Source organism: Zea mays, chromosome 10 (assembly GCF_902167145.1).
Source record: "Zea mays cultivar B73 chromosome 10, Zm-B73-REFERENCE-NAM-5.0, whole genome shotgun sequence".
Classification (NCBI taxonomy): domain Eukaryota; kingdom Viridiplantae; phylum Streptophyta; class Magnoliopsida; order Poales; family Poaceae; genus Zea; species Zea mays.
This window is the reverse complement of record NC_050105.1, coordinates 137182792-137209172: the sequence shown is the minus strand read 5'-3', so window position 1 is coordinate 137209172 and position 26381 is coordinate 137182792. Positions and strand designations below refer to the sequence as shown.

At 49.6% G+C, this 26381-nt stretch overlaps 2 protein-coding genes across 2 annotated transcripts; one reads left to right on the top strand and one right to left on the bottom strand.

The window, feature by feature from the left end:
* Positions 1-1933: 1933 nt before the first annotated feature.
* On the bottom strand, positions 1934-10189 carry LOC103642860 (flavanone 3-dioxygenase 2). The gene is made up of 4 exons (XM_020545505.1): positions 10143-10189; positions 8350-8440; positions 6789-7049; positions 1934-2197 (listed from the first exon to the last, which is right to left on the bottom strand). The coding sequence occupies exons 1-4, from the start codon at positions 10187-10189 to the stop codon at positions 1934-1936; spliced, it is 663 nt and encodes a 220-aa protein (XP_020401094.1).
* A 196-nt stretch (positions 10190-10385) lies between these two features.
* On the top strand, positions 10386-11390 carry LOC100283895 (RING-H2 finger protein ATL2L). Its single transcript, NM_001156793.2, has one exon. It carries the CDS (start codon positions 10541-10543, stop codon positions 11024-11026), a length of 486 nt encoding a protein of 161 aa, NP_001150265.2. The 5' UTR covers positions 10386-10540; the 3' UTR covers positions 11027-11390.
* Positions 11391-26381: the final 14991 nt, after the last annotated feature.

Here is a 26381-nt window from a genome sequence, read left to right as displayed (position 1 = left end):
GGACCACGGTCAGCTTTCCTAGCAGCTTCCAATATATCAAGTCGGTTTTCTGTACAGTCAACAGAAACCATTTAGTAGGCTGGGAACAGTACAAAAACTTTCAACACGGACATGTTGTACTTTTAAGGATTATTAAACTAAATTTTAATGAAAAAAACAAGAAAGTACCATTTTCATTTGCTATCAATATTATTTCTGATGGGAAGTCACAAATAACAGTGAACTCTGATTTGTAAATTGTAGGCATAGGATGATCTTTACCAACCATGTTGCCACGTGAAAACAACAATTTATAAAAAAGTGAATTAAATTAAATATATTTCAGTGAATCAATTCACCAGAATATATTGCAATACGTAGTTCATAAACAAAAATGCAAAGATCCATTTGAAGTACTTACATAGCTCATTTTGCTTAGGCAAGATACTCGATATAGTCCACTAGATAGTTTCTTCACAGCGGTAGAACTAATAATATGAGCTGCTGCTGTAGCACGAACATCAAAATATTACATAATCAAACCAAAATCGGTAATATAATTAACTTGGTGCTCTAAATCGAACCTGGACTGTCCTATCACATATTCTGTGTGGAGAGGAAGTTATGTTTATTTCCTAGAGGTATCAGTTGCCTCTCGAAAGTTATTTATTTCCTACGGTTTGTTATAAAAGCTGTAGAAAGTTAAAAACGTAGGAAGTGTATGATTTTGATGTAGTGTTGGTGACTGTCAGTTCGACCTCTGGAAGCAGTCCTACGTGTCCGCATGCGCCGCTGTGTTTGGCAAGCTCCGACGCCGCCGCCGCTTGGACGTGGTCCAGAGCGGCTGCACCACGCTGTCCATCTTCAAACAGGGGACCTCATGGTCGTCCCCAACGCTGGCGACTCTCGGGTTATTCTAGGCACCACATCCGACGACGGCGCTGTCACGCCGTCCAGCTCATCATCCATCTGAAGCTCAACCTGCCACGTAAGTCGCTACTAGCCGGCCATGAATTCTTGTGCACTGGGACGACGACCGTTGCTGACGTTGTGTGAGTGTCCTCGAACAAGATGTATGTAGAGGAGTAGCACATCCGGTGGTGCAATGACTAGGTGTACTACCTTGCTGATGAGCCTGGGGTGCAATTCGTTTGGCAGCCCAACCAAGAGTCATCGGTACTCGCCATGTCGTGCACGTTTGACGACTACTATATCAAGGTATGTGGCATCATCTTGGTGCCAGATGTAACGCAGAGGAGGACCGACAGAAATGACCACTTACCATCGTCAGGGTAGCTTTTGTGCCGACCTGCCTTTAATTCTCTTCGCAGACACATACACTTGTCTTTTTTGTTTAAGCAAGCGTGTATGGTGGTGCGTACGTGATGACTGAAAATGTACGAGGGAACTTGTACCGGCAGGTGTGGCACGTGCTCTTCAATGATGAGACCATGCAAATCGTGGCATATATCGAAGTCTGCATGATACTGATGGTTGCAATGTAGTAGTGAAACAACTAAATTAAAATAACAAAATTTATGTATGACCAGGATTACAAATGAATTATGAAACATTTTCTTATAACAATATAAGACACATTTTGTATATAAGTTATCATGTTATTATTTGTTTCCGTTGCAACGCACGGACACTCACCTAGTAGAGTAGAAGGGTAAAACTGAGAAAAAACACGATTACAGTTAAAAATGAGGAAGGTGGTGGCAAAATTAAGGGTACAAATTTAAATAGCCCTAATACAAAAGCAGCCGGTGCGGGGAAAGTTAAAGTTTTTCATATCTTGAAAGTACGAGAAAGATTGCTAGGGCAAGTTTGTTACAGAACGCAAGAGGAAATAGTTGTGCTAAGCAAATAAACTTATTAGTTCAAGCGAATTAATTAATCAACAAAGCCTCAAACGCGCGTACATGCAAATATAGCTACTACTGCATTTAATTTACTGGCCGGGCTGGGTGCTTCTGAAAAGGTCCAGGCAGTGCTCCTGGTCGTCCAGGCTCCTGCTCCAGAACTTGTTGTAGTACTCGTCGTAGGTGTAGCTCCGGTACACGGGCGCGTCCCCGTCGCGGACGACGAGCGCGACCGCGGGGCTGATCACCGCGCTGTTGCACGGGCACAGGAAAGACGCCACCGACATGCGCTCTTGCGCATCGTTCACCACCGCGCGGTGCCAGACGCTCTTGTACGCGCCGTTGCTCAGCGCCTGCATGCATGCATGTATATGAGTATGAGCACATGGAAACCCAAGGCCCGATGTGCGTCACTACGAACGCGCGTTACCTGCAACTGGTCGCCGAGGTTGATGACGAGAGCGTTTGGCCGGGGGCTGACGGCGATCTATTGGTCTTCGCCGCGGCCGCCGCCGCCGCCCTTGAGGACCTGAAGGCCGGCGACGTTGGGGTCCTGGAGGAGGATGGTGAGGGCGTTGGGATCCGTGTGCTTCGGCAGACCGTAGGTGAGGTCAGGTTCCGGGCACCGTGGCTAGATGTCTAGCATAGGGAAGCTAGAGTCCTATGTACATGCTGTCGTGGCTGTCGGAGAGGTTTTGGCGCCCTATTCATGTGATGTCGTGGCTGTCGGAGGAGCGCTTGAGCCCTGTGGAAGTACAGCTGTCGGGGCTGTCGGATCCTTGCTGACGTCTCCTTCCTTCCGTAAGGGGTTGAGAACCGCCGTCGTCATGGAGCACGCGGGGTGCCATCATTGCCTGTTTTACCGGGGCGAGCCAGATGAGACGCCGGTCTTGTTCCCCATAGCCTGAGATAGCTAGGGGTAGGGTAATGATGGGCCCCCGGTGACGTGGTCGGTCCGAGCCTGAGGTCGGGCGAGGCGGTGACTCCTCCGAGGTCGAGGCTGAGTCCAAAGCCTGGGGTCGGGCGAGGCGGAGACCGTCTTCCGGAGTCGAGGCTGAGTCCGAGCCCTAGGGTCGGGCGAGGTGGAGACCGTCTTCCGAGGTCGAGGCTGAGTCCGAGCTCAGGGGTCGGGCGAGGCGGAGTCCGTCTTCCGAGGTCGAGGTGGAGTCCGAGCCCTAGGGTCGGGTGAGGCGGAGACCGTCTTCCGAGGTCGAGGTGGAGTCCGAGCCCTGGGGTCGGGCGAGGCGGAGACCGTCTTCCGAGGCCGAGACGGGGGCCGAGCCCTGGGGTCGGGCAAGGCGGAGACCGTCGTCCGAGGTCGAGGTTGAGTCCGAGCCCTGGGGTCGGGCGAGGCGGAGTCCGTCGTCCGAGGTCGAGGTTGAGTCCGAGCCCTGGGGTCGGGCGAGGCGGAGTCCATCGTTCGAGGTCGAGGTTGAGTCCGAGCTCTGGGGTCGGGCGAGGCGGAGCTTCCTATGGCGCCTTAGGCCGGTCTTGGCGGCTGTTAGCCTCACCCTGACGGGTGGCACAGCAGTCGGAGCAGCGTAGGCGGCGCTGTTTTCCTGTCAGGTCAGCCAGTGGAGGGGCGAAGTGACTGCGGTCACTTCGGCCTTGTCGACTGAGGAGCGTGCATCAGGATAAGGTGTCAGGCGATCCTTGCATTGAATGCTCCTGCGATATGGTCGGTTGGCATGACGATCTGGCCAAGGTTGCTTCTCCGTGAAGCCTGCCCGAGCTGGGCCTCGGGCGAGTCGAAGGTGCGTCCGTTGTTTGAGGAGACCCTCGGGCGAGGCGTGAATCTGCCTTGGTCTACTGTTCCTGCCCGAGGTTGGGCTCGGGCGAGACGAGATCGTGTCCCTTGAGTGGACGGAGCCTTGACCGGAATCGCGCCCATCAGGCCTTTGTAGCTTTGTGCTGATGGGGGTTACCAGCTGAGATTAGGAGTCTTGGGGGTACCCCTAATTATGGTCCCCGACAACATCTATAACAGGAAACACATCTACTACATCTTTCCTCAAGCTCACCTGCTACCCTTTCCACAATGCGTAATAGTAGATAAGTACCACCGAAATTCTTGAATTATATTTTTGGATGGAGGGAGTAGTATTTAAAGAAAAGTCTTGCATGCAATTTCTTTTGTTTGAATAATGTTTTCAACTTAAATTCCTTTTTTGCATGCGTGACATTTATTCTTCGTAATATTTTTTCCATGGATCTGACTTGTGAGTCATTTTTATAAACCAACGCCAAACATGAATCCATGTTTCTTACTTGAAAACCCCGAACAAACACCATTAGCAGGAGGCACTCGCGTTGGGGTCGCTCATCGACGACGAGAAGAAACTTGGCGACTGCCAGTTCGACCTCTAGAAACAGTCCTACGTGGCCGCATGTGCCGCTATGTACGACAAGCTCTGGTGCAGCCGCCGTTTGGACGCGGTGCAGAGCGGTTGCTCCGTGCTGCCCATCGTTAAGCAGGGGGACCTCATGGTCGTCGCCAACGTTGACGACTCTCGGGTTGTTCTGGGCATCGCATTCGACGACGTCGCCATCACATCGTCTAGCGCATCGTCCACCTGAAGCCCAACCTGCCACGTAAGTCGCTACTGACCGGCCATGAATTCTTGTTCGTTGGGACGATGGCCATTGCTGACGTTGTGTGAGTGTCGTTGAACATGATGTATGTAGAGAAGTAACGCATCTGGTGGTGCAACGGCCAGAGGTACTACCTTGCTGATGAGCCTAAGGGTGCACTTCGTTTTACAGCCCAACCAAGAGTCATCAGTACTCGGTATGTCGCGTGCGTTCGACGACTACTAGATCGAGGACCGTGGCGTCATCTTGACGCAGGAGATGACGGAGAGGAGGACCGACAACAATGACCACTTCGTCATCCTCGACATCGTTGGGGTAGCTTTTATGCCGACTTACCTTTAATTCTCTTCGCAAACACACACACTTGCCTTTTTGTTTAACCAAAAGTGTATGGTGCATGTGTGGAACGTGCTCTCCAATGATGAGACCATGTAAATCGTGACATATATTGAAGTCTGCATGATACTGATGGTTGCAATGTAGTGGTGAAACGGATAGATTAAAATAACAAAATTTATGTATGACCAGAATCACAAATTGATTATAAAACATTTTCTCATAACAGTATAACACATATTTTGTATATAAGTTATCGTAGTATACTGGTATTATATATTCCTGTTGCAACGCACGAGCACTCAGCTAGTAATTATAGATGGCCAATAAGCACGAGGCCCGCGAGCCCAGCACGAAGCCCGTTGTTTAGGCCCGGTCCAAGTCCAATACAGCTCAGCACGAATAAGCGGGTCGAGCTCGGACGGGAAACTAGGCACGGTGGGCTAGTCCGACACGACCTGTTTGCCTCTAAGCCCATTAAACACGTTTTTTACACTAAAACGTGCTTACCGGACCGCTTAGCCCGCTTTTCGGTCCGCTTTTCCGTGATAAACGGGTCGGGCTGGCCCGTTTAGGCCCGATGCGGGCTAGGCTCGAACAGAAAATCGAGCCTGTGAGCTTAGACGGCCCAGCCCGATTTTCTAACCGTGCCTGGCTGACCGGGCCCAAAACGGACCGGGCTTCGCTGGGCCCGAGCGACCTGTTTGACCATCTCTAGGTATAATAAAGGATGAAAGTGCATGACACACACAAACAAAATAGCCACCACTCGAATGATCGGAGTTCTAATCGCTACCTCTAGGAGGGATCATGAAAGACTATTTACAAATACAGTTCCAACATCACATGAGTTTGACTACATAGATCAAAATATGCGATTAGCAACAACTAGATGTTGATATGAAAATATCGAAAACTTACGAATATAACAAGCGCTAAACAGTACATATGCCCTCTAGGTCCTGGTATCTTGGTATCTGTGCATGGTAATCTAAAGCCTTCGTGCCATCGATTCCTATGTAAAATATACAATAAGCGCTTAGTACGAGAAAGATTGCTAGGACATGTTTGTTACACAACACAGTAGGAAATAGGTATGCGAAGCAAATAAACCTATTAGTTCAAGCGAATTAATGAACAAAGCCTCAAACGCGCGCGCGTACTTGCAAATATAGCTACTAGTACTGCATTTACTGGCCGGGCTGGGTGCTTGTGAAAAGCTCCAGGCAGTGCTCCTGGTCGTCCAGGCTCCGTCCTGCTCCAGAACTTGTTGTAGTACTCGTCGTAGGTGTAGCTCCGGTACACAGGCGCGTCACCGTCGCGGACGACGAGCGCGGCCGCGGGGCTGATCACCGCGCTGTTGCACGGGCACAGGAAAGATGCCACCGACATGCGCTCTTGCGCATCGTTCACCACCGCGCGTGCCAGACGCTCTTGTACGCGCCGTTGCTCAGCGCCTGCATGGATGCATGTATATGAGTATGAGCACATGGAAATCCAAGGCAACAATTTCAGAAAGCGTCAGCGTCACTACTACGTAGATAAGCTATAAAGGCTATATAGCTGGCTATAGCCGCAAGCTATTCCGTTTAGCAGGTTTTTAAAAAAAACATGATATAACTTTATAGATAGTTTAAATGTTTAGTATTTGAAGCAGACAGTTCAAACTAGTAGTTCAAATGTTCAATAATAAATCAACATGCATGCAAATTCAACGTTCAACGACACATGTAAAAGTCATTTAACCACTACCTAACAAACATTAAGTTAAAGAACCTGCCCACAATTTGTTTTTGGGCCTCAATCTTTCAAAGATTCGGGTAGTAAAAAAATTACATGTTTAGTAGCTAAATCGAGCTAATGTTACCTATTTAGCGGGCTAAATAAGACTATTAACAGCTAATTTTGATTAGCGCTAAACCGTACATCTCTTAGCTCCAGACCTCCTCAAAGGCTATAGCCGACTAAATAGCCACTATTAACCAGCTATTTAAAACCTTGCTACGTACGCGTTACCTGCAACTGGTCACCGAGGTTGATGACGAGAGCGTTTGGCCGGGGGCTGACGGCGATCCATTGGTCTTCGCCGCCGCCGCTGCCCTTGAGGACCTGAAGGCCGGCGACGTTGGGGTCCTGGAGGAGGATGGTGAGGGCGTTGGGATCCGTGTACTTCGGCAGATCGTAGGTGAGGTCGGGTTCTGGGCACTGCGGGTAGTAGTTCACCGCCAGCGCCATATGCTGCTCCTGCTCGCCGAGGGCATTCTCGATGTAGTCCTCCTAGAGGCCCAGGCCCGAATTTTTTTGCATTTTAGCCCTTACTCGGAAAAAAATTCATGTTTGGATCTTAGAAAATTTTAATGTCATTTTTAGATCCTTTTCTCGGCGCCAGAGGCTATGACGCCGAGGTACGTGCTCCGTTGACAACGAGAGCCTGACATGGCACCGACGTGGCTAAGCTCGGCGCCATGAATCATGGCGCCGAGCTCCTATACTTTGTTCTCTCCTGACAGGGCATGCATGCATGCGCTGAGGGCTGAGGCTAGCTCGTTTTTTATTTACCCTCTAGCTACTACTGTCATCTGCTATTCTGCTCGGCTGCTCGCAGTAACAGGGACCCAGTACCTAGTTATCTAGGAGTTGCTTGTAACGCTATACTACTGCAGGCATGCACCTATATATAGAGGTGCGCGTGGCTTAGTGGCTAGCTACTTAGCTACTTCGTCATGGCTGCATGCCAACGAGTACTAAATTAAATGTCGTCTAGCTAGATTCTAGGGCACGTCACAGTTCACAAGACACGGTTTGCTAGGAGCCGGCTGCAACCATATTAATCTACCTTTTTGACCGCACATATTTAGTATTCGTTCAAACAGACTGTTGCATGACTTCGAAGAGATGATTGCTATAAAATTAAAGAGACACAACAAAAAGAACAAGAATAGAGATTTATCTGTGACGTATATGTATTTGATATAAGCTAAATAAACGGGGCCCTACGGACCTTGGGGCACTGAGCGGTCACATACTCTGCATACATTACACGTACTCAAGTTGGCCGTCTATTTTCTCTGTTATTATGGCACCAGCGTAATGAGTACACATACATGTACTGCGCCATGCCAGCTTCTGTCCATTTTCTCTGTTGTCATCTCAGCATGTTGTCATCTCAAAAGCCTAATGAGTACACATGCACGTATTGCACCATACTTCCGTCCATTTTCTATGTTGTGCTTCTGTCAGCCTTTGGACACCTACACTACAGTATGATACCGGACGGCACATCCTGCTGCCAGTGCTGAATTTTTTGTATTATTGTGCACAGAGACGGTTGCGTCCGGATGACAGTACATTCTCTAGCTAGAGGGTAAATAAAAAATAAGCTAGTCTCAGCCCAGCACATGCATGCATGCTCTGTCAGGAGCAAACAAAGTAGAGGAGCTCGGCGCCACAGATCTGTGGCGCCGAGCAGTGTTACCTCGGCGTCACAATATGTGGCGCCGAGAAAAGGGTCCAAAAATGACATTAAAATTTTTTAAGGTCCAAATATGAATTTTTTTCCAAGTAAGGACTAAAATGCAAAAAATTGGGGGCCCAGGCTGAGGGAGATCATGCCGAGAAGCCGGATGCCGAGCAGCCGGACCTCGCAGCAGTACGCGCTGACTATCTCCCTGCCCAAAATTGGACTCCATTATGTCAGTCCACCATTCGAGTTAGAAAAAAGAGAATGCTTGAAATACCACAAGAATAACATCCGTTTGCTAGATTATATTATATTCAGTAATTGTTATGATGACGACTACTCTGTATGTAGACCACTGAATAAATATGCCCCGCGTACGTAAAATCAGTTATTATTCTAAGTTTTTTACATGATTTGTTATCTAAATCTATGCGATTAATTTAAAAAATGACTTGTAATAGGTCTAGATATTCCCTTTTATATAGATAAAGGGCTACAGCCAATTAAAACCTCACAAACGATCAAATCAAATCTACTTATCGTTTTTACCTTATGTATTAGGAGTAGTTTTAGTTTTATCGGCGTTTCGACCCCGGGGGGTCCCTGGACCTACGAGTAAATTGTCGCTACGTGTCCCTGCCCAGATGAGTTGGCGCGGGATGGAACACAAGATGTGGGACAAGCCTTGTATTATCCTGCACCAGGGGTGCCGCTCGCAGTAGGGGTTACAAGCGCGTCGCGTAAGGGAGAGGGGGACACAGAGCTCGTCCGCCGCTTCCCTCGCGCGAACCTCCCTCAGGGTGGCCCCGGACTTCCCTTTTATAGAGGCAAGGAGAGAGTTCAGGTGTACAACGGGGAGCGTAGCTATGCCCTAACGTGTCCGACAGTGGAGTGCCTAAGCCCTGTGTACATGCCAACGTGGCTGTTGGGGGAGAGCTTGGACGTTGTACTCTCCCTCCGGTTTCCTATTAGTTGTCGTTTAGGACAACGACACGGTCTCCAAAATATAACTTTGACCAATGTTTTTTGTTAAAATACAAATGAACTCTTAATACATTTATACTTTTATAAAAGTACTTTTTATGACAAATTGGTGCATATAAATATTAGGTTCCAAAACTAAATAACATAATAGTTATTTGTAGTCAAAATTTTATAAGTTTGACTCGAACTTTATCCAAAACGACAACTAATAGGAAACCGGAGGGAGTACATGTGATGGCGTGGCCGCCGGAGGAGCTCCTGTAGGAGCACAGCTGGCAGCGCGGTGAGGACCCTGCTGACGTCTCCTTGTTGTCGTAAGGGGCTGAGAGCCACCGGCGTCATGGCGCACGCGGGGCACCATCATTACCCGTCGCCAGGGTAAGCCAGATGGGACGTCGGTCTTGTTCCTTGTAGCCTGAGCAGGCTAGGAATAGGGGAATGATGCATCCCCTATCAGCACGGTCAGTCCGAGCCCAGGGTCGGTCGAGGCGGAGACTTCTCTTGAGGCCAAGACCAGGGTCGGGCGAGGACGCGATTCCTCCCGAGACCGGAGGTCGGGCGAGGTGGAGACCTCCTCCCGAGGCCGGAGCCTGAGGTCGGGCGAGGCGGAGACCTCGAAAATATTTACACTCCTATTGCGCAGCATGATTCTTTCAATCACCAAGCATATTTTTTTCTAAACTGTTTTATCCTCATAAATTAGAACAGAAAGGAAAAAATAATATCTTGCAAATCAGATCATGCGATAATTTCATTGATTTGTTTGATTAGTATAAATACTCGCGGTTGCGGCAGGCGGACAACAGGAACACGCCAAATCCGTGTTGGCTGTGACGGCATATGTGCATGATCGGTCGGTTTCTGGACGAGTACTCATCACAGCGAGAAAAGCCGAAACGGTAGGCGTCCCCTGCCGTGCGATGCACCGTTTCTCGCGAATATTCATGTGCCACATGACGCCGGCTTTCGCCATTTCGGTCGCGCTTTCCACTAGCCGATCCGATGCCGGCCCCGTACGTACGACAGCACGGCACGCGCCAAAACTGACCCTGTATCATGCCATCCGGGCCGGCCACGACTTGTATCCACAACGACAGCCACGCTGCACCCGCCCCGCCCCGCCCCCGCGGTCCACCAGCCGCCATGTTCCCTCCCTCTTATTTTCGGTTGGTTGCCTCGTCGTCTCGTCCCTATATATCCACACGGACGCAGCCCGCGCCTTTGTGCCCTCCGGAGCGCACGGCGGCGGCCTCCTGCCGACCTTCGCGGTAGCAAGCTAGCCGCAGCTAGCGTCTCTTTCATCCGTCCTCCTGCGCCGGCCGTCATGACCTTCCCGCTGGTTTGCTACTGCAACGCGGTGCCGCGCCCCGTGGCCGCGCTGTTCAAGACCATCCACGCCGCGGCGCTGGTGGTCGTGCTGGTCCTCTGCTTCCTGGGCCTCTACGAGTTCCCCTACGACCCCGAGGACCACGCGCCGGTGATCAACGGGCGGGCCCGCGGCGGGCGGGACGCCCCTGGGCCGGAGGCGGTGAAGCGGCACCTCCCGCTCGTCGAGTTCCTGGAGCTGATGGTGGTGGCTCCGTCGCCGTCGTCGGGGGCGGAGGCGGCTCCGACGTGCCGGGTGTGCCTGGAGAGGCTGGAGGCGGCGGACGGGGTGCGGCGGCTGGGAAACTGCGCCCACGCGTTCCACGCGCGCTGCATCGACCGCTGGATCGACCTGGGCGAGGTGACGTGCCCGCTGTGCCGCTCCCACCTGCTGCCGCGCCGGCGCGCCGGCCTGCTTGGCATGGCACGGCTTGGCGACGGCTAGTATAGTCGCCCGTCCGTCCGTACCTGGTTGTTTCCTTGCCACGTGACGTGCGTGCCCGTGCCCGTGTGCTTGGCTTTCAGGCGCGCGGCACTGGTGCCGGATGGGGGCGGACCAACCGTGAACTGATCGCGATTAGGACGATGGACTAACCACCAACCTGATGTTATTAATGAATGGGCGCAAGTTAAATTAACCGGAGGAGGTTGGCATAAAGTACTTGTTGACGCGATACGATATATTGTGTGCCTGCGTTGGACACTTGGACGGCCAACGCTCTTGTACATTAAAATACTCCAGAAACTGTTTTGGCTTCTCTGCGCAAATGACCCCGCAGCCGGCCAGCTATATATATAGGGTGTGGACTAGTGATGAAAACGGTCTTTTCATATATTTTTTTAACCGGGGATGAAAAAGAAAACGAAAACTAACGGTCGCAATACGGGATCGGAATCCTCGGTTATTCAAAAAATGATTAAAAACGATAAACTCTAGTCTAATCGGAAAGATAAATATTTTATAGTTTCCACAAATACATAATAAAGTGATGTATTGCCTAATTTTTAAGATATTAAAAATACACAAACAACTCTTCTTCTTCATTCATATTATTTATAGTAATTATAGCTTTTCTTTTTCTTTTATTCATTCACTTGAACACAACAAAAGTTTGTAACCTAAATAAATTATACGCTAGATGTATCTCATATTATATAAAAACGGTAGAAAAGTGGTATCATCATGACTCAGAAAACGGTAAATACGAAAACGGTCCGAAAACTAACTAAATCGTTTTTCGGATCATTTCTAATCGGTTCCCAACCAATTCATCAAAAAACGATCGAGAGGAACGGTATTTGAAACAGGACGGTACGGGATTTATCGTCTTGTTAGTGTGGAGTGTGGAGTGTTCATGCTTCGAGCGGTGAATGGTGATCTACTTCCAAGTTCGGCCAGCTATTATATGTCTGTTAGCTAGCTAATTTCACTTGCAGTGTTTTAGCTAACTAACTATTAGCTCTATCGCATTCAAACACCCCTCGTGTCTCTAACAAAAGCAGTAAGCTAGGGCACGTGCAACCAAAATCTTCATGCAGAGAGAGAAGGGGGAGTACTCGTGCTCGTTGCACAATTTAGAATAAAAACCGTCCTCAACCACATGTTTATATATGCAGCGTAACCCCTACCGTTGATGGGTCTGGCGTTAACGCTGCGTATCTGATTGATGATCTCTAACACTGCAAATAAATAAATGGAGAAATTAAGGTGCGGCTATGCACGTTCTTCCCGTCTTGTGGTTAGAGGTCACATTCTCTGCATCGCGCGCACTCGTGGCGGTACGTATCATATCGCATCCGAGCGTGCACGCAATAGGAAACGTTGGGACTTTGGAATAAGCTCGTACACATATATCGCGCGGTACATGTCCGTGGATCGAGTAGCTTAATTAATAGTGTACGTACTTTGGAGCGGCCAAACTCGGAGTGCATCAGCGCGCAAGCTTAATTTTCACAATGGCATGGCAGGTTGTTTATCAACAGTTGCGTGCGCATCGGGCGGGAGCGGGACGACATGCATGTGGCAGGCAGCGCAAAGCACTCGCAACGCATGCATCATCTCCGTTCTGGATCGAGTATTTAGCATATGCCATGCAGTAGACGACCTCACCTGACTATATTGATTGCAGGCAAAGCCATATGCAATCGAGTGTGATCAGTACGTGGCACCACATGTTTTGCGAGGGACTATTTATTTATTTATAAACTGATATTGATACATAACCATATTATGGTATGACAAGTGATCCTAGCACAGTAACGCCTCATTGTCGCATTGAAGCACTCACTAGTCGCCTTTGAAAGCAAATAAACGCGTGCCCATGCATAATTGCATTCCGTAGTCGGTAATAATAGCGGTTGAATCCATTAAAAAATCTGGCCTTTTTTTCAACATACTGTTAGGTCAATCATATGATAAGTTCCCTTCAGTTCAGGTTGCTTCATCAAGCAAGCGGGCCATTCTATTCCGTTGGTAGCCCTTCTTGGCGATCCATTTAATAGGCCTTCGACCCCAAGTGTTGATTCTGATCTAAGAATCAAGGACAAGCAAAAGGCTAGACAGCACAGCTCCGAACTAACAAAGCGAATGAGGCCAGCCGCCAGCATATATGATTGGCACTTATTGGCAGAGAGAACAGTAATAGTGCATGCCACATTGCCATCATCTAGGGCCCCGGCCCGCATGCAACTTATGGTGCTGACTATATATTTTGAACATTTCTTCGTATACGATAAAATACAAATAAATTTGTTCATAAAACCTATATTCTACGAGAGAGATATATAAAATTTGTGTATATTATTAGAACCATCATGTGAGATAAACAAATGACCAAACAAGCAAAATAAACTTTGTATATCTTGAGAAGTTATAGAATTTTGTAGTTGGCAACTTTTTTTCATTTGAAGTCATCTTGTCAACGATAACTACGTCTGAATTTTAAAAATTAAAAATTTGAATTTTGAAAACGACCTCGAAAGAAAAAAAAACCACCAACATGAAAGTTGTAGGTATTGAAGAGTTATAAAACTTTATAGTTGACAATGTTTTGGTTTGAAATCATCTTGTGATGCAAAACTATTGTCGGGGACCATAATTAGGGGTACCCTCAAGGCTCCTAATTCTCAGCTGGTAACCCCCATCAGCATAAAGCTGCAAAGGCCTGATGGGTGCGATCAAGTCAGGGATCAGTCCATTCGAAGGACTCGATCACGCCTCGCCCGAGCCTAGCCTCGTACAAGGGCAGCCGACCCCGGAGGATCTCCGCCTCGCCTGAGGCCCCCCTCCAGCGGCGAATACGTTCCCGGCTCGCCCGAGGCCCTGTCTTCGCCAAGAAGCAACCCCGACCAAATCGCAGGAGCATTTAATGCAAAGGTGGCCTGACACCTTTATCCTGACGCGCGCCCCTCAGCTGACAGAGCTGAAGTGACCGCCGTCACTTCGCCGCTCCACTGACCAGTCTGATAGAAAGACAGCGCCGCCTGCGCCGCTCCGACTGTGGTGCCACTTGACAGAGTAAGGCTGACAGGTAGTCGGGCCCGGCCGCACACCATGGGAAACTCCGCTCCGCCCGACCCAGGGCTCGGACTCGGGCTAAGCCCCGGAAGACGGCGAACTCCGCTTCGCCCGACCCAGGGCTCGGACTCGGGCTAAGCCCCGGAAGACGGCGAACTCCGCTCCGCCCGACCCAGGGCTCGGACTCGGGCTAAGCCCCGGAAGACGGCGAACTCCGCTCCGCCCGACCCAGGGCTCGGACTCGGGCTAAGCCCCGGAAGACGACGAACTCCGCTCCGCCCGACCTAGGGCTCGGACTCGGGCTAAGCCCCGGAAGACAGCGAACTCCGCTCCGCCCGACCCAGGGCTCGGACTTGGGCTCAGCCCCAGAAGACGACGAACTCCGTCTCGCCCGACCCAGGGGCTCGGACTTGGCCTCGGCCACGGAAGACGGACTCGACCTCGACCTCGGAGGAGCCTCCGCATCGCCCAACCTAGGGCGCGGACCGGCCACGTCAACAGGAGGCGCCATCATTACCCTACTCCAAGCTGACTCAGGCTACGGGGAACAAGACCGGCGTCCCATCTGGCTCGCTCCGCCAGATAGGCGATGATGGCGTCCCGCATGCTCCCTGACGATGGCGGCTCTCGGCCCCCTTACGGAAGCAAGAGGACGTCAGCAAGGACTCGACGGCCCCGACAGCTGTCCCTCCTCCAGGCTCCAGCGCTCCTCCGACGGCCACGACATCACACACCGGGCGCCAAAATCTCTCCGGACGCCACGATGGCGTGTACTTAGGGCGCTAGCTCTCCTCCGCTAGACACGTAGCACTCTGCTACACCCCCATTGTACACCTGGATCCTCTCCTTATGCCTATAAAAGGAAGGACCATGGCCCTCTTAGAGGGGGTTGGCCGCGCGGGGACGAGGACGAGACGGGCGCTCGCGTGAGGCCGCTCGCTCCTTCCCCCGTGTGGACGCTTGTAACCCCCTACTGCAAGCGCACCCAACCTGGGCGCGGGACGAACACGAAGGCCGCGGGATTTCCACCTCTCTCACGCCCATCTCCGGCCACCTCGCTTTTCCCCCCTTCGCGCTCGGCCTCGCGTCGACCCATCTGGGCTGGGGCACGCGGCGACACTTCACTCGTCGGCTCAGGGACCCCCTGGTCTCGAAACGCCGACAGTTGGCGCGCTAGGTAGGGGCCTACTGCGTGTTGACGAACAGCTTCCCGTCAAGCTCCAGATGGGTAGTCTCCAGCAACCTCTCCAGCCCGGGACGGTGCTCCGTTTCGGGAGCCTTGAGTTTATGTCCCTCGACGGCAGCTACGACATGATACTCTTTCCGCCGCCGGGCGACAGCGACAGTGGCGGCCGACAGTCCGCCCGTCGGCGGCGGGATCGACGACATCTTCCCCGCGTGGTGGAAGAACAACCTTCGAGCTCGCCCCGTCCTCTTCCCCGTCGACGGAGGAGGAGGAGGCGGGGCTGAAAGGGAATTAGGCTTACACCTAGTTCCTAAATAGTTTTGGTGGTTGAATCGCCCAACACAAATAAATTGGACTAACTAGTTTGCTCTAGATTACATGTTCTACAGGTGCCAAAGGTTCATCTACAACTATACTAATTCGACTGTCCGGAATACCGTAGATTATTCCGGACAGGAGAAGCTTTTTGGAAAAACAGGCCAAGCGCGGACCGTCCGGGCCCTTGCGGCGGACCGTCCGCGACACGAGGATGTCACTCGGCCAGAACCAATGCAAAAATCCAAGTCTGTGCTATGGACTGTCCGGAGGAAAAGCAAAGACCGTCCGAGCCCTTGCGCGGACCGTCCGGCCTCTAGCGCGGACCGTCCGGTAGGTGAGAAACCGAAAAACCCGAAGGTAACGGGTTCGGAGAAATGAATTATAGCGGCCTCGCGGACCGTCCGGACCAGGTGGGCGGACCGTCCGCGACTGGCTCTGTCTGACATCTGACGACGCATTAAATGCAATATAGCCGTTGATATAGCCGTTACTGCTGACCGTTGCATTTTCAGCCGTTGATCTACAGGGGCGGACCGTCCGCACCAGGAGGGCGGACCGTCCGCGCTCAGCAGAATGGCCCAACGGCTAGGAAATGGTTGGTGGCTATAAATACAACCCCAACCACCTCCATTCAATCCATCCAAGCATTCCAACCTTCAACATTCAATACAAGAGCTAGCAATCCATTCCAAGACACATTCAAAACCTCAATCTCTCCAAGTTTCACAATTGAGAAAAGAGATCATTAGTGATTAGTGGCTTGAGAGAGAAAGTGATCCGTGTGTTATTTGTCGCTCTTGTCGCTTGGCTTTTTCAAATCGTGCTTTCTTGATTCTTTCATTGCGATCAAATTCACTTGTAATTGAGGCAAGAGACACCAAACTTGTGGTGGTCCTTGTGGGAACTTTGTGTTCCAAGTGATTAAGAAGAGAAAGCTCACTCGGTCCGAGGGACCGTTTGAGAGAGGGAAGGGTTGAAAGAGACCCGGCCTTTGTGGCCTCCTCAACGGGGAGTAGGTTTGCGAGAACCGAACCTCGGTAAAACAAATCCGCGTGTCTCACTTACTTATTCGCTTGTGATTTGTTTTGCGCCCTCTCTCGCGGACTCGTTTATATTTCTAACGTTAACCCGGCTTGTAGTTGTGTTTATATTTGTAAATTTCAGTTTCGCCCTATTCACCCCCCCCTCTAGGCGACTTTCAATTGGTATCAAAGCCCGGTGCTTCATTAGAGCCTAACCGCTCGAAGTGATGTCGGGAGATCACGCCAAGAAGGAGATGGAGACCGGCGAAAAGCCCACTACAAGCTACGGGAGCACTTCATCGGAAGAGTCCCGCACCAAAAGGAGGGAGAAGAAGAAGAGCTCCTCCAACAAAGGGAAGGAGAAGAAATCTTCCTCTCACCACAAAGAGAAGAAGGAAAAATCTTCTTCCCACAAGCCGCATCGGAAAGGCGACAAGCACAAGAGGATGAGGAAGGTGGTCTACTACGAGACCGACACTTCATCAACATCGACCTCCGACTCCGATGCGCCCTCCGTCACTTCCAAGCGCCAAGAGCGCAAGAAGTATAGTAAGATCCCCCTACGCTACCCTCGCATTCCTAAACATACACCTTTACTTTCTGTCCCATTAGGCAAACCACCAACTTTTAATGGTGAAGATTATGCTATGTGGAGTAATTTGATGCGATTTCATCTAACCTCTCTCCACAAAAGAATATGGGATGTTGTTGAGTATGGTGTACAGGTACCATCAATAGGGGATGAGGACTATGACACGGACGAAGTGGCCCAAATCGAGCACTTCAACTCCCAAGCCGCAACCATCCTCCTTGCCTCCCTAAGCAAGGAGGAATACAACAAAGTACAAGGATTGAAGAACGCCAAGGAGATTTGGGACCTACTCAAGACGGCGCACGAGGGTGATGAACTCACCAAGATCACCAAGCGGGAAACGATCGAGGGGGAGCTCGGTCGCTTCCGCCTTCGCCAAGGGGAGGAGCCACAAGACATGTACAACCGGCTCAAGACCTTGGTGAACCAAGTGCGCAACCTCGGGAGCACAAAATGGGATGACCACGAAGTGGTTAAGGTTATTCTAAGAGCTCTTATTTTCCTTAACCCCACTCAAGTACAATTAATTCGTGGGAATCCTAGATATCCACTAATGACCCCCGAGGAAGTTATCGGGAATTTTGTAAGTTTTGAATGCATGATTAAGGGCTCCAAGAAGATCAACGAGCTTGACGAGCCTTCCACCTCCGAGGCGCAACCGGTGGCCTTCAAGGCAACGGAGGAGAAGAAGGAGGAGTCTACACCAAATAGACAACCAATTGACGCCTCCAAGCTCGACAACGAGGAGATGGCCCTAATCATCAAAAGCTTTCGGCAAATTCTCAAGCAACGGAAGGGGAAGGACTACAAACCCCGTTCCAAGAAGGTTTGCTACAAGTGTGGTAAGCCCGGTCACTTTATTGCAAAATGTCCTATGTCTAGTGACAGTGACAGGGGCGACGACAAGAAGGGAAGAAGAAAGGAGAAGAAGAAGTATTACAAGAAGAAGGGCGGCGATGCCCATGTTTGTCGGGAATGGGACTCCGACAAAAGCTCAAGCGACTCCTCCTCCGACGAGGACGCCGCCAACATCGCCGTCACCAAAGGCCTTCTCTTCCCCAACGTCGGCCACAAGTGTCTCATGGCCAAGGACGGCAAAAAGAAGGTAAAATCAAGGTCCTCCACTAAATATGAAACATCTAGTGATGAGGATGACGTTAAAAATGAGGAGGATAACTTGCGCATTCTTTTTGCTAACCTTAACATGGAACAAAAGGAAAAATTAAATGAACTAATTAGTGCCATCCATGAAAAGGATGATCTCTTGGACTCCCAAGAGGACTTCCTAATCAAGGAAAATAAGAAACATGTTAAGGTTAAAAATGCCTATGCTCTAGAAGTAGAAAAATGTAACAAATTATCTAGTGAGCTAAGCATGTGCCATGACACTATTGCCAACCTTAGAAATGAAAATGATAAATTAATTGCTAAGGTAGATTCTCATGTTTGCATTGATCCTAGAAATGATAATGTTGATTTGCTTGCTAGGATTGATGAGTTAAATGTTTCCATTGCTAGCCTTAAAAATGAGAATGAGAAACTAATTGCTAAGGCTAAGGATTTTGATATTTGCAATGCTACTATTTCCGACCTTAGAACTAAAAATGATATGTTGCATGCTAAGGTTGTTGAACTAAAATCTTGCAAACCCTCTACATCTAATGTTGAGCATATTTCCATTTGTATTAGATGTAGAGATATTAATGTTGATGCTATCCATGATCACCTAGCCTTAATTAAAAAACAAAATGATCACATAGCTCAACTAAATGCTAAGATTAGAGAGCATGACTTAGAAAATGAAAAATTTAAATTGGCTAGAAGCATGCTCTATAATGGGAGACGCCCTGGCATCAAGGATGGCATTGGCTTCCAAAGGGGAGACAATGTCAAACTTAATGCCCCACCTAAAAATTTGTCTAACTTTGTTAAGGGCAAGGCTCCCATGCCTCAGGATAACGAGGGTTACATTTTGTACCCTGCCGGTTATCCCGAGAGCAAAATCAGGAGAATTCACTCTAGGAAGTCTCACTCTGGCCCTAACCATGCTTTTATGTATAAGGGTGAGACATCTAGCTCTAGGCAACCAACCCGTGCCAAACTGCCTAGAAAGAAAACTCCTAATGCATCAAATGATCATGCCATTTCATTTAAAACTTTTGATGCATCTTATGTGCTTACTAGCAAATCCGGCAAAGTAGTTGCCAAATTTGTTGGGGGCAAACACAAGGGCTCCAAGACTTGTGTTTGGGTACCCAAAGTTCTTGTATCTAATGCCAAAGGACCCAAAACAGTTTGGGTACCTAAAGTCAAGAACTAAATTTGTTTTGTAGGTTTATGCATCCGGGGGCTCAAGTTGGATACTCGACAGCGGGTGCACAAACCACATGACCGGGGAGAAAAGGATGTTCTCCTCATATGAGAAAAACAAAGATCCCCAACGAGCTATCACATTTGGGGATGGAAATCAAGGGTTGGTCAAAGGTTTGGGTAAAATTGCTATTTCACCTGACCATTCCATTTCCAATGTTTTTCTTGTTGATTCATTAGATTACAACCTGCTTTCTGTTTCCCAATTATGTCAAATGGGCTACAACTGTCTTTTTACTGATATAGGTGTCACTGTCTTTAGAAGAAGTGATGATTCAATAGCATTTAAGGGTGTGTTAGAGGGTCAGCTATACTTAGTAGATTTTGATAGAGCTGAGCTCGACACATGTTTAATTGCTAAGACTAACATGGGTTGGCTCTGGCACCGCCGACTAGCCCATGTTGGGATGAAGAATCTTCATAAGCTTCTAAAGGGAGAGCACATTTTAGGACTAACCAATGTTCATTTTGAGAAAGACAGGATTTGTAGCGCATGCCAAGCAGGGAAGCAAGTTGGCACTCATCATCCACACAAGAACATAATGACGACTGACAGGCCACTGGAGCTCCTACACATGGATCTATTCGGCCCGATCGCTTACATAAGCATCGGCGGGAGTAAGTACTGTCTAGTTATTGTGGATGATTATTCTCGCTTCACTTGGGTATTCTTTTTACAGGAAAAATCTCAAACCCAAGAAACCTTAAGGGGATTCTTGAGACAAGCTCAAAATGAGTTCGGCTTAAGGATCAAGAAAATAAGAAGCGACAATGGGACGGAGTTCAAGAACTCTCAAATTGAAAGCTTCCTTGAGGAGGAGGGCATCAAGCATGAGTTCTCTTCTCCCTACACGCCACAACAAAACGGTGTAGTGGAGAGGAAGAATCGAACTCTATTGGACATGGCAAGAACCATGCTTGATGAGTACAAGACACCGGACCGGTTTTGGGCCGAAGCGGTCAACACCGCCTGCTACGCCATCAACCGGTTATATCTTCACCGAATCCTCAAGAAGACATCATATGAACTCCTAACCGGTAAAAAGCCCAACATTTCGTATTTTAGAGTTTTTGGTAGCAAATGCTTCATTCTTATTAAAAGAGGTAGAAAATCTAAATTTGCTCCTAAAACTGTAGAAGGCTTTTTACTTGGTTATGATTCAAACACAAGGGCATATAGGGTCTTTAACAAGTCCACTGGACTAGTTGAAGTCTCTTGTGACGTTGTGTTTGATGAAACTAACGGCTCTCAAGTAGAGCAAGTTGATCTTGATGAGATAGGTGAAGAAGAGGCTCCATGCATCGCGCTAAGGAACATGTCCATTGGGGATGTGTGTCCTAAGGAATCCGAAAAGCCTCCAAATGCACAAGATCAACCATCCTCCTCAATGCAAGCATCTCCACCAACTCAAAATGAGGATGAAGCTCGAGTTGATGAAGTAGAAGATCAAGCAAATGAGCCACCTCAAGATGATAGCATTGATCAAGGGGGAGATGCAAATGAGGAAGACAAGGAGGAAGAAGAGCAAAGGCCACCACACCCAAGAGTCCACCAAGCAATCCAACGAGATCACCCAGTCGACACCATCCTTGGCGATATTCATAAGGGGGTAACCACTAGATCTCGTGTTGCTCATTTTTGTGAACATTACTCTTTTGTTTCCTCTATTGAGCCACACAGGGTAGAGGAAGCACTTCAAGATTCGGATTGGGTGGTGGCAATGCAAGAGGAGCTCAACAACTTCACTAGAAATGAGGTATGGCATTTAGTTCCACGTCCTAACCAAAATGTTGTAGGAACCAAATGGGTCTTCCGCAACAAGCAAGATGAGCATGGTGTGGTGACAAGGAACAAAGCTCGACTTGTGGCCAAAGGATACTCCCAAGTCGAAGGTTTGGATTTCGGTGAAACCTATGCACCCGTAGCTAGGCTTGAGTCAATTCGCATATTATTAGCCTATGCTACTTACCATGGCTTTAAGCTTTATCAAATGGACGTGAAAAGTGCCTTCCTCAACGGACCAATCAAGGAAGAGGTCTATGTTGAGCAACCTCCCGGCTTTGAAGACAGTGAGTACCCTAACCATGTCTATAGGCTCTCTAAGGCGCTTTATGGGCTCAAGCAAGCCCCAAGAGCATGGTATGAATGCCTAAGAGATTTCCTTATTGCAAATGGCTTCAAAGTCGGCAAGGCCGATCCTACTTTATTCACTAAAACTCTTGAAAAAGACTTGTTTGTATGCCAAATTTATGTTGATGACATTATATTTGGGTCTACTAACGAGTCTACATGTGAAGAGTTTAGTAGGATCATGACACAGAAATTCGAGATGTCGATGATGGGGGAGTTGAAGTATTTTCTAGGATTCCAAGTCAAGCAACTCCAAGAGGGCACCTTCATTAGCCAAACGAAGTACACTCAAGACATTCTTGCTAAGTTTGGGATGAAGGATGCCAAACCCATCAAGACACCCATGGGAACTAATGGGCATCTCGACCTCGACACGGGAGGTAAGTCCGTGGATCAAAAGGTATACCGGTCGATGATTGGTTCATTGCTTTATTTATGTGCATCTCGACCGGACATTATGCTTTCCGTTTGCATGTGTGCAAGATTCCAATCCGACCCTAAGGAATCACACCTTACGGCCGTAAAACGAATCTTGAGATATTTGGCTTATACACCTAAGTTTGGGCTTTGGTACCCTCGGGGATCCACATTTGATTTGATTGGTTATTCGGATGCCGATTGGGCGGGATGCAAAATCAATAGGAAGAGCACATCGGGGACTTGCCAGTTCTTGGGAAGATCCTTGGTGTCTTGGGCTTCAAAGAAGCAAAATTCAGTCGCTCTTTCCACCGCCGAAGCCGAGTACATTGCCGCAGGCCATTGTTGCGCGCAATTGCTTTGGATGAGGCAAACCCTGCGGGACTACGGTTACAAATTAACCAAAGTCCCTTTGCTATGTGATAATGAGAGTGCAATCAAAATGGCCGACAATCCCGTCGAGCATAGCCGCACTAAGCACATAGCCATTCGGTATCATTTTCTTAGGGATCACCAACAAAAGGGAGATATCGAGATTTCATACATTAATACTAAAGATCAATTAGCCGATATCTTTACCAAGCCGCTTGATGAACAATCTTTTACCAAACTTAGGCATGAGCTCAATATTCTTGATTCCCGCAATTTCTTTTGCTAGATTGCACACATAGCACATTTATATACCTTTGATCATATCTCTTTATATGCTATGACTAATGTGTTTTCAAGTCTATCTCAAACCAAGTCATAGGTGTATTGAAAGGGAATCGGAGTCTTCGGCGAAGACAAAGGCTTCCACTATGTAACTCATCCTTCGCCGTCGCTCCAAGCAACTCTCCATTCTAGGGGAAGAAATCATGAGCACCAAGCAAAAGGACTTCGTCTTTGGTATAATCTTAACTCATTTATTTATGACCCAAGGGGAAGGAAACACTTCGAGGGCTCTAATGCTTCCGTTTTTGGCGATTCATGCCAAAGGGGGAGAAAGTAAGAGCCCAAAGCAAAAGGACCGCACCACCACCAATTTCAAAAACTTAAGTGTTGAATATTTTTCAATTGATATCCTATTGTGTTCAAAAGGGGGAGAAAGTAGTATTTCAAAAATGGTATATCAAAAACCCTCTTGAACACTAAGAGGTGGATCTCTTTTAGGGGGAGTTTTGTTTAGTCAAAGGAAAAGCATTTGAAATAGGGGGAGACAATTTCAAATCTTGAAAATGCTTTGCAAACTCTTATTCATATACCTTTGACTATTTGCAAAAGATCTTTGAAATGGATTTACAAAAAGAATTTGCAAAAACAAAACATATGGTGCAAGCGTGGTCCAAAATATTAAAAATGAAGAAACAATCCATGCATATCTTGTAAGTGTTTATATTAGCTAAATTCCAAGCAACCTTTACACCTACATTATACAAACTAGTTCAATTATGCACCTTTATATTTGCTTTGGTTTGTGTTGGCATCAATCACCAAAAAGGGGGAGATTGAAAGGGAATTAGGCTTACACCTAGTTCCTAAATAGTTTTGGTGGTTGAATCGCCCAACACAAATAAATTGGACTAACTAGTTTGCTCTAGATTACATGTTCTACAGGTGCCAAAGGTTCATCTACAACTATACTAATTCGACTGTCCGGAATACCGTAGATTATTCCGGACAGGAGAAGCTTTTTGGAAAAACAGGCCAAGCGCGGACCGTCCGGGCCCTTGCGGCGGACCGTCCGCGACACGAGGATGTCACTCGGCCAGAACCAATGCAAAAATCCAAGTCTGTGCTATGGACTGTCCGGAGGAAAAGCAAAGACCGTCCGAGCCCTTGCGCGGACCGTCCGGCCTCTAGCGCGGACCGTCCGGTAGGTGAGAAACCGAAAAACCCGAAGGTAACGGGTTCGGAGAAATGAATTATAGCGGCCTCGCGGACCGTCCGGACCAGGTGGGCGGACCGTCCGCGACTGGCTCTGTCTGACATCTGACGACGCATTAAATGCAATATAGCCGTTGATATAGCCGTTACTGCTGACCGTTGCATTTTCAGCCGTTGATCTACAGGGGCGGACCGTCCGCACCAGGAGGGCGGACCGTCCGCGCTCAGCAGAATGGCCCAACGGCTAGGAAATGGTTGGTGGCTATAAATACAACCCCAACCACCTCCATTCAATCCATCCAAGCATTCCAACCTTCAACATTCAATACAAGAGCTAGCAATCCATTCCAAGACACATTCAAAACCTCAATCTCTCCAAGTTTCACAATTGAGAAAAGAGATCATTAGTGATTAGTGGCTTGAGAGAGAAAGTGATCCGTGTGTTATTTGTCGCTCTTGTCGCTTGGCTTTTTCAAATCGTGCTTTCTTGATTCTTTCATTGCGATCAAATTCACTTGTAATTGAGGCAAGAGACACCAAACTTGTGGTGGTCCTTGTGGGAACTTTGTGTTCCAAGTGATTAAGAAGAGAAAGCTCACTCGGTCCGAGGGACCGTTTGAGAGAGGGAAGGGTTGAAAGAGACCCGGCCTTTGTGGCCTCCTCAACGGGGAGTAGGTTTGCGAGAACCGAACCTCGGTAAAACAAATCCGCGTGTCTCACTTACTTATTCGCTTGTGATTTGTTTTGCGCCCTCTCTCGCGGACTCGTTTATATTTCTAACGTTAACCCGGCTTGTAGTTGTGTTTATATTTGTAAATTTCAGTTTCGCCCTATTCACCCCCCCCTCTAGGCGACTTTCAGGGGCAACTAAGGCCAAGCAGGAGGCGGCGCCTCATCGGCCGTCGAGCGAGTCGACAACGCCAGCACTCCAACGGGGGTGCGCCGGGCATCGGCCTCGCGCCTGAGACGAAGACGAGCGCTGTCTCCCCGCGATGCGTCAATCCCGAGCAAACGGACGACGCCAGCACACTCGCGAAAGGCTTGCTGGGTGTCGCCCTCGTACCTGAGACGATGGTGCAGTCAGTCCCCGACGTGACCTCATCACCGCCCGTCGACCAAGAGGTACCGACCGATTCCCATCCCACGCCTTTCGAATTTAGCCTCAACCCGCCTAGCGGCTCCACTTTGGCGGACGCCCTCGTAGAGGCGAATCCGAACCCCCTGGGGTTCCGTATGCGGTCACCTTGGGACCGGCTGACGGGCGTCTCGACCTACGGGCCCTCTGGGTCCGAGGAAGACGATGAGCCCAGCTTCTATTGGGATTTCTCCGAACTTGGCAACCCCAGTGCCATGCGGGGCTTCATGACCGCATGCGACTGCTGCCTTTCCGACTGTTCTGACGGTAGCCGTAGCCTCGGCGACGAGGACTGTGGCTCGAGCCGCGAATGTTTCCACGTCGATCTAGGGGGTCCCTCCGAAGGCAACCATCTCGGCATGCCGGAGGACGGTGACCTCCCTAGGCCGATGCCTCGCGTTGACATCCCGCGGGAGCTAGCTGTGGTCCCCGTTCCGGCGGGGGGTCACGACCCACAACTCGAGCAAATCCGCGGGGTGCAGGCCAGGCTCGACGAGGGAGCAGGAGCGTTTGAGCCAATCCACCGGGACGTCGGGCAGGCATGGGCGGGCCAACCTCCGGCCGGAGAAATGCGTCATCTACCCCAGGGCTTCCAGCACCGCATCGCCGACTATGTCAGGGTCAGGCCGCCACCCGCATCCAGTGGGGTCGGCCAGAACCTGGCTGCAGTAGCAATGCTCCTCCGCACGATGCCGGAGCCATCAACCACCGAGGGGCGGCGAATCCAGGGGGAGCTCAAGGATCTCCTGGAAGGCGCCGCGGTCCGGCGGGCCGAGAGCTTCGCCTCCCGGAGGCAGGGGTACCCCTCGGAACATCGTGCCGCGACCTCCCGATTCATGCGGGAAGCCTCGGTCTGCACAGGGCGCACGCGCAACACAGTGCCTGCGGCCCCGGGTCGCCTCGGCAACGAGCACCATCACCGCGGTCATCGGGCCCACCTCGACGAGAGGGTGCGCCAAGGCTACCGCCCCAAGCGTGGGGGACGCTACGACAGCGGGGAGGATCGGAGTCCCTCGCCCGAACCACCCGGTCCGCAGGCCTTCAGCCGGGCCATACGACGGGCGTCGTTCCCGACCCGGTTCCGACCCCTGACTACTATCACAAAGTACTCGGGGGAGACGAGACCGGAACTGTGGCTCGCGGACTACCGTCTGGCCTGCCAACTGGGTGGAACGGACGATGACAACCTCATCATCCGCAACCTCCCCCTGTTCCTCTCCGACACCGCTCGCGCCTGGTTGGAGCA

Bases quoted from the DNA above. Each gene is read 5' to 3' on its own strand.
- LOC103642860 (XM_020545505.1), bottom strand. From the start codon at position 10,189: ATGGCGAAAGCCGGCGTCATGTGGCACATGAATATTCGCGAGAAACG. The intron at 8,441-10,142 runs GTGCATCGCACG...AATTTTGGGCAG, and splicing joins ATGAATATTCGCGAGAAACG to GGAGATAGTCAGCGCGTACT. The intron at 2,198-6,788 runs GTAACGCGTACG...GCATGCATGCAG, and splicing joins ACCTCGGTGACCAGTTGCAG to GCGCTGAGCAACGGCGCGTA.
- LOC100283895 (NM_001156793.2), top strand. From the start codon at position 10,541: ATGACCTTCCCGCTGGTTTGCTACTGCAACGCGGTGCCGCGCCCCGTG.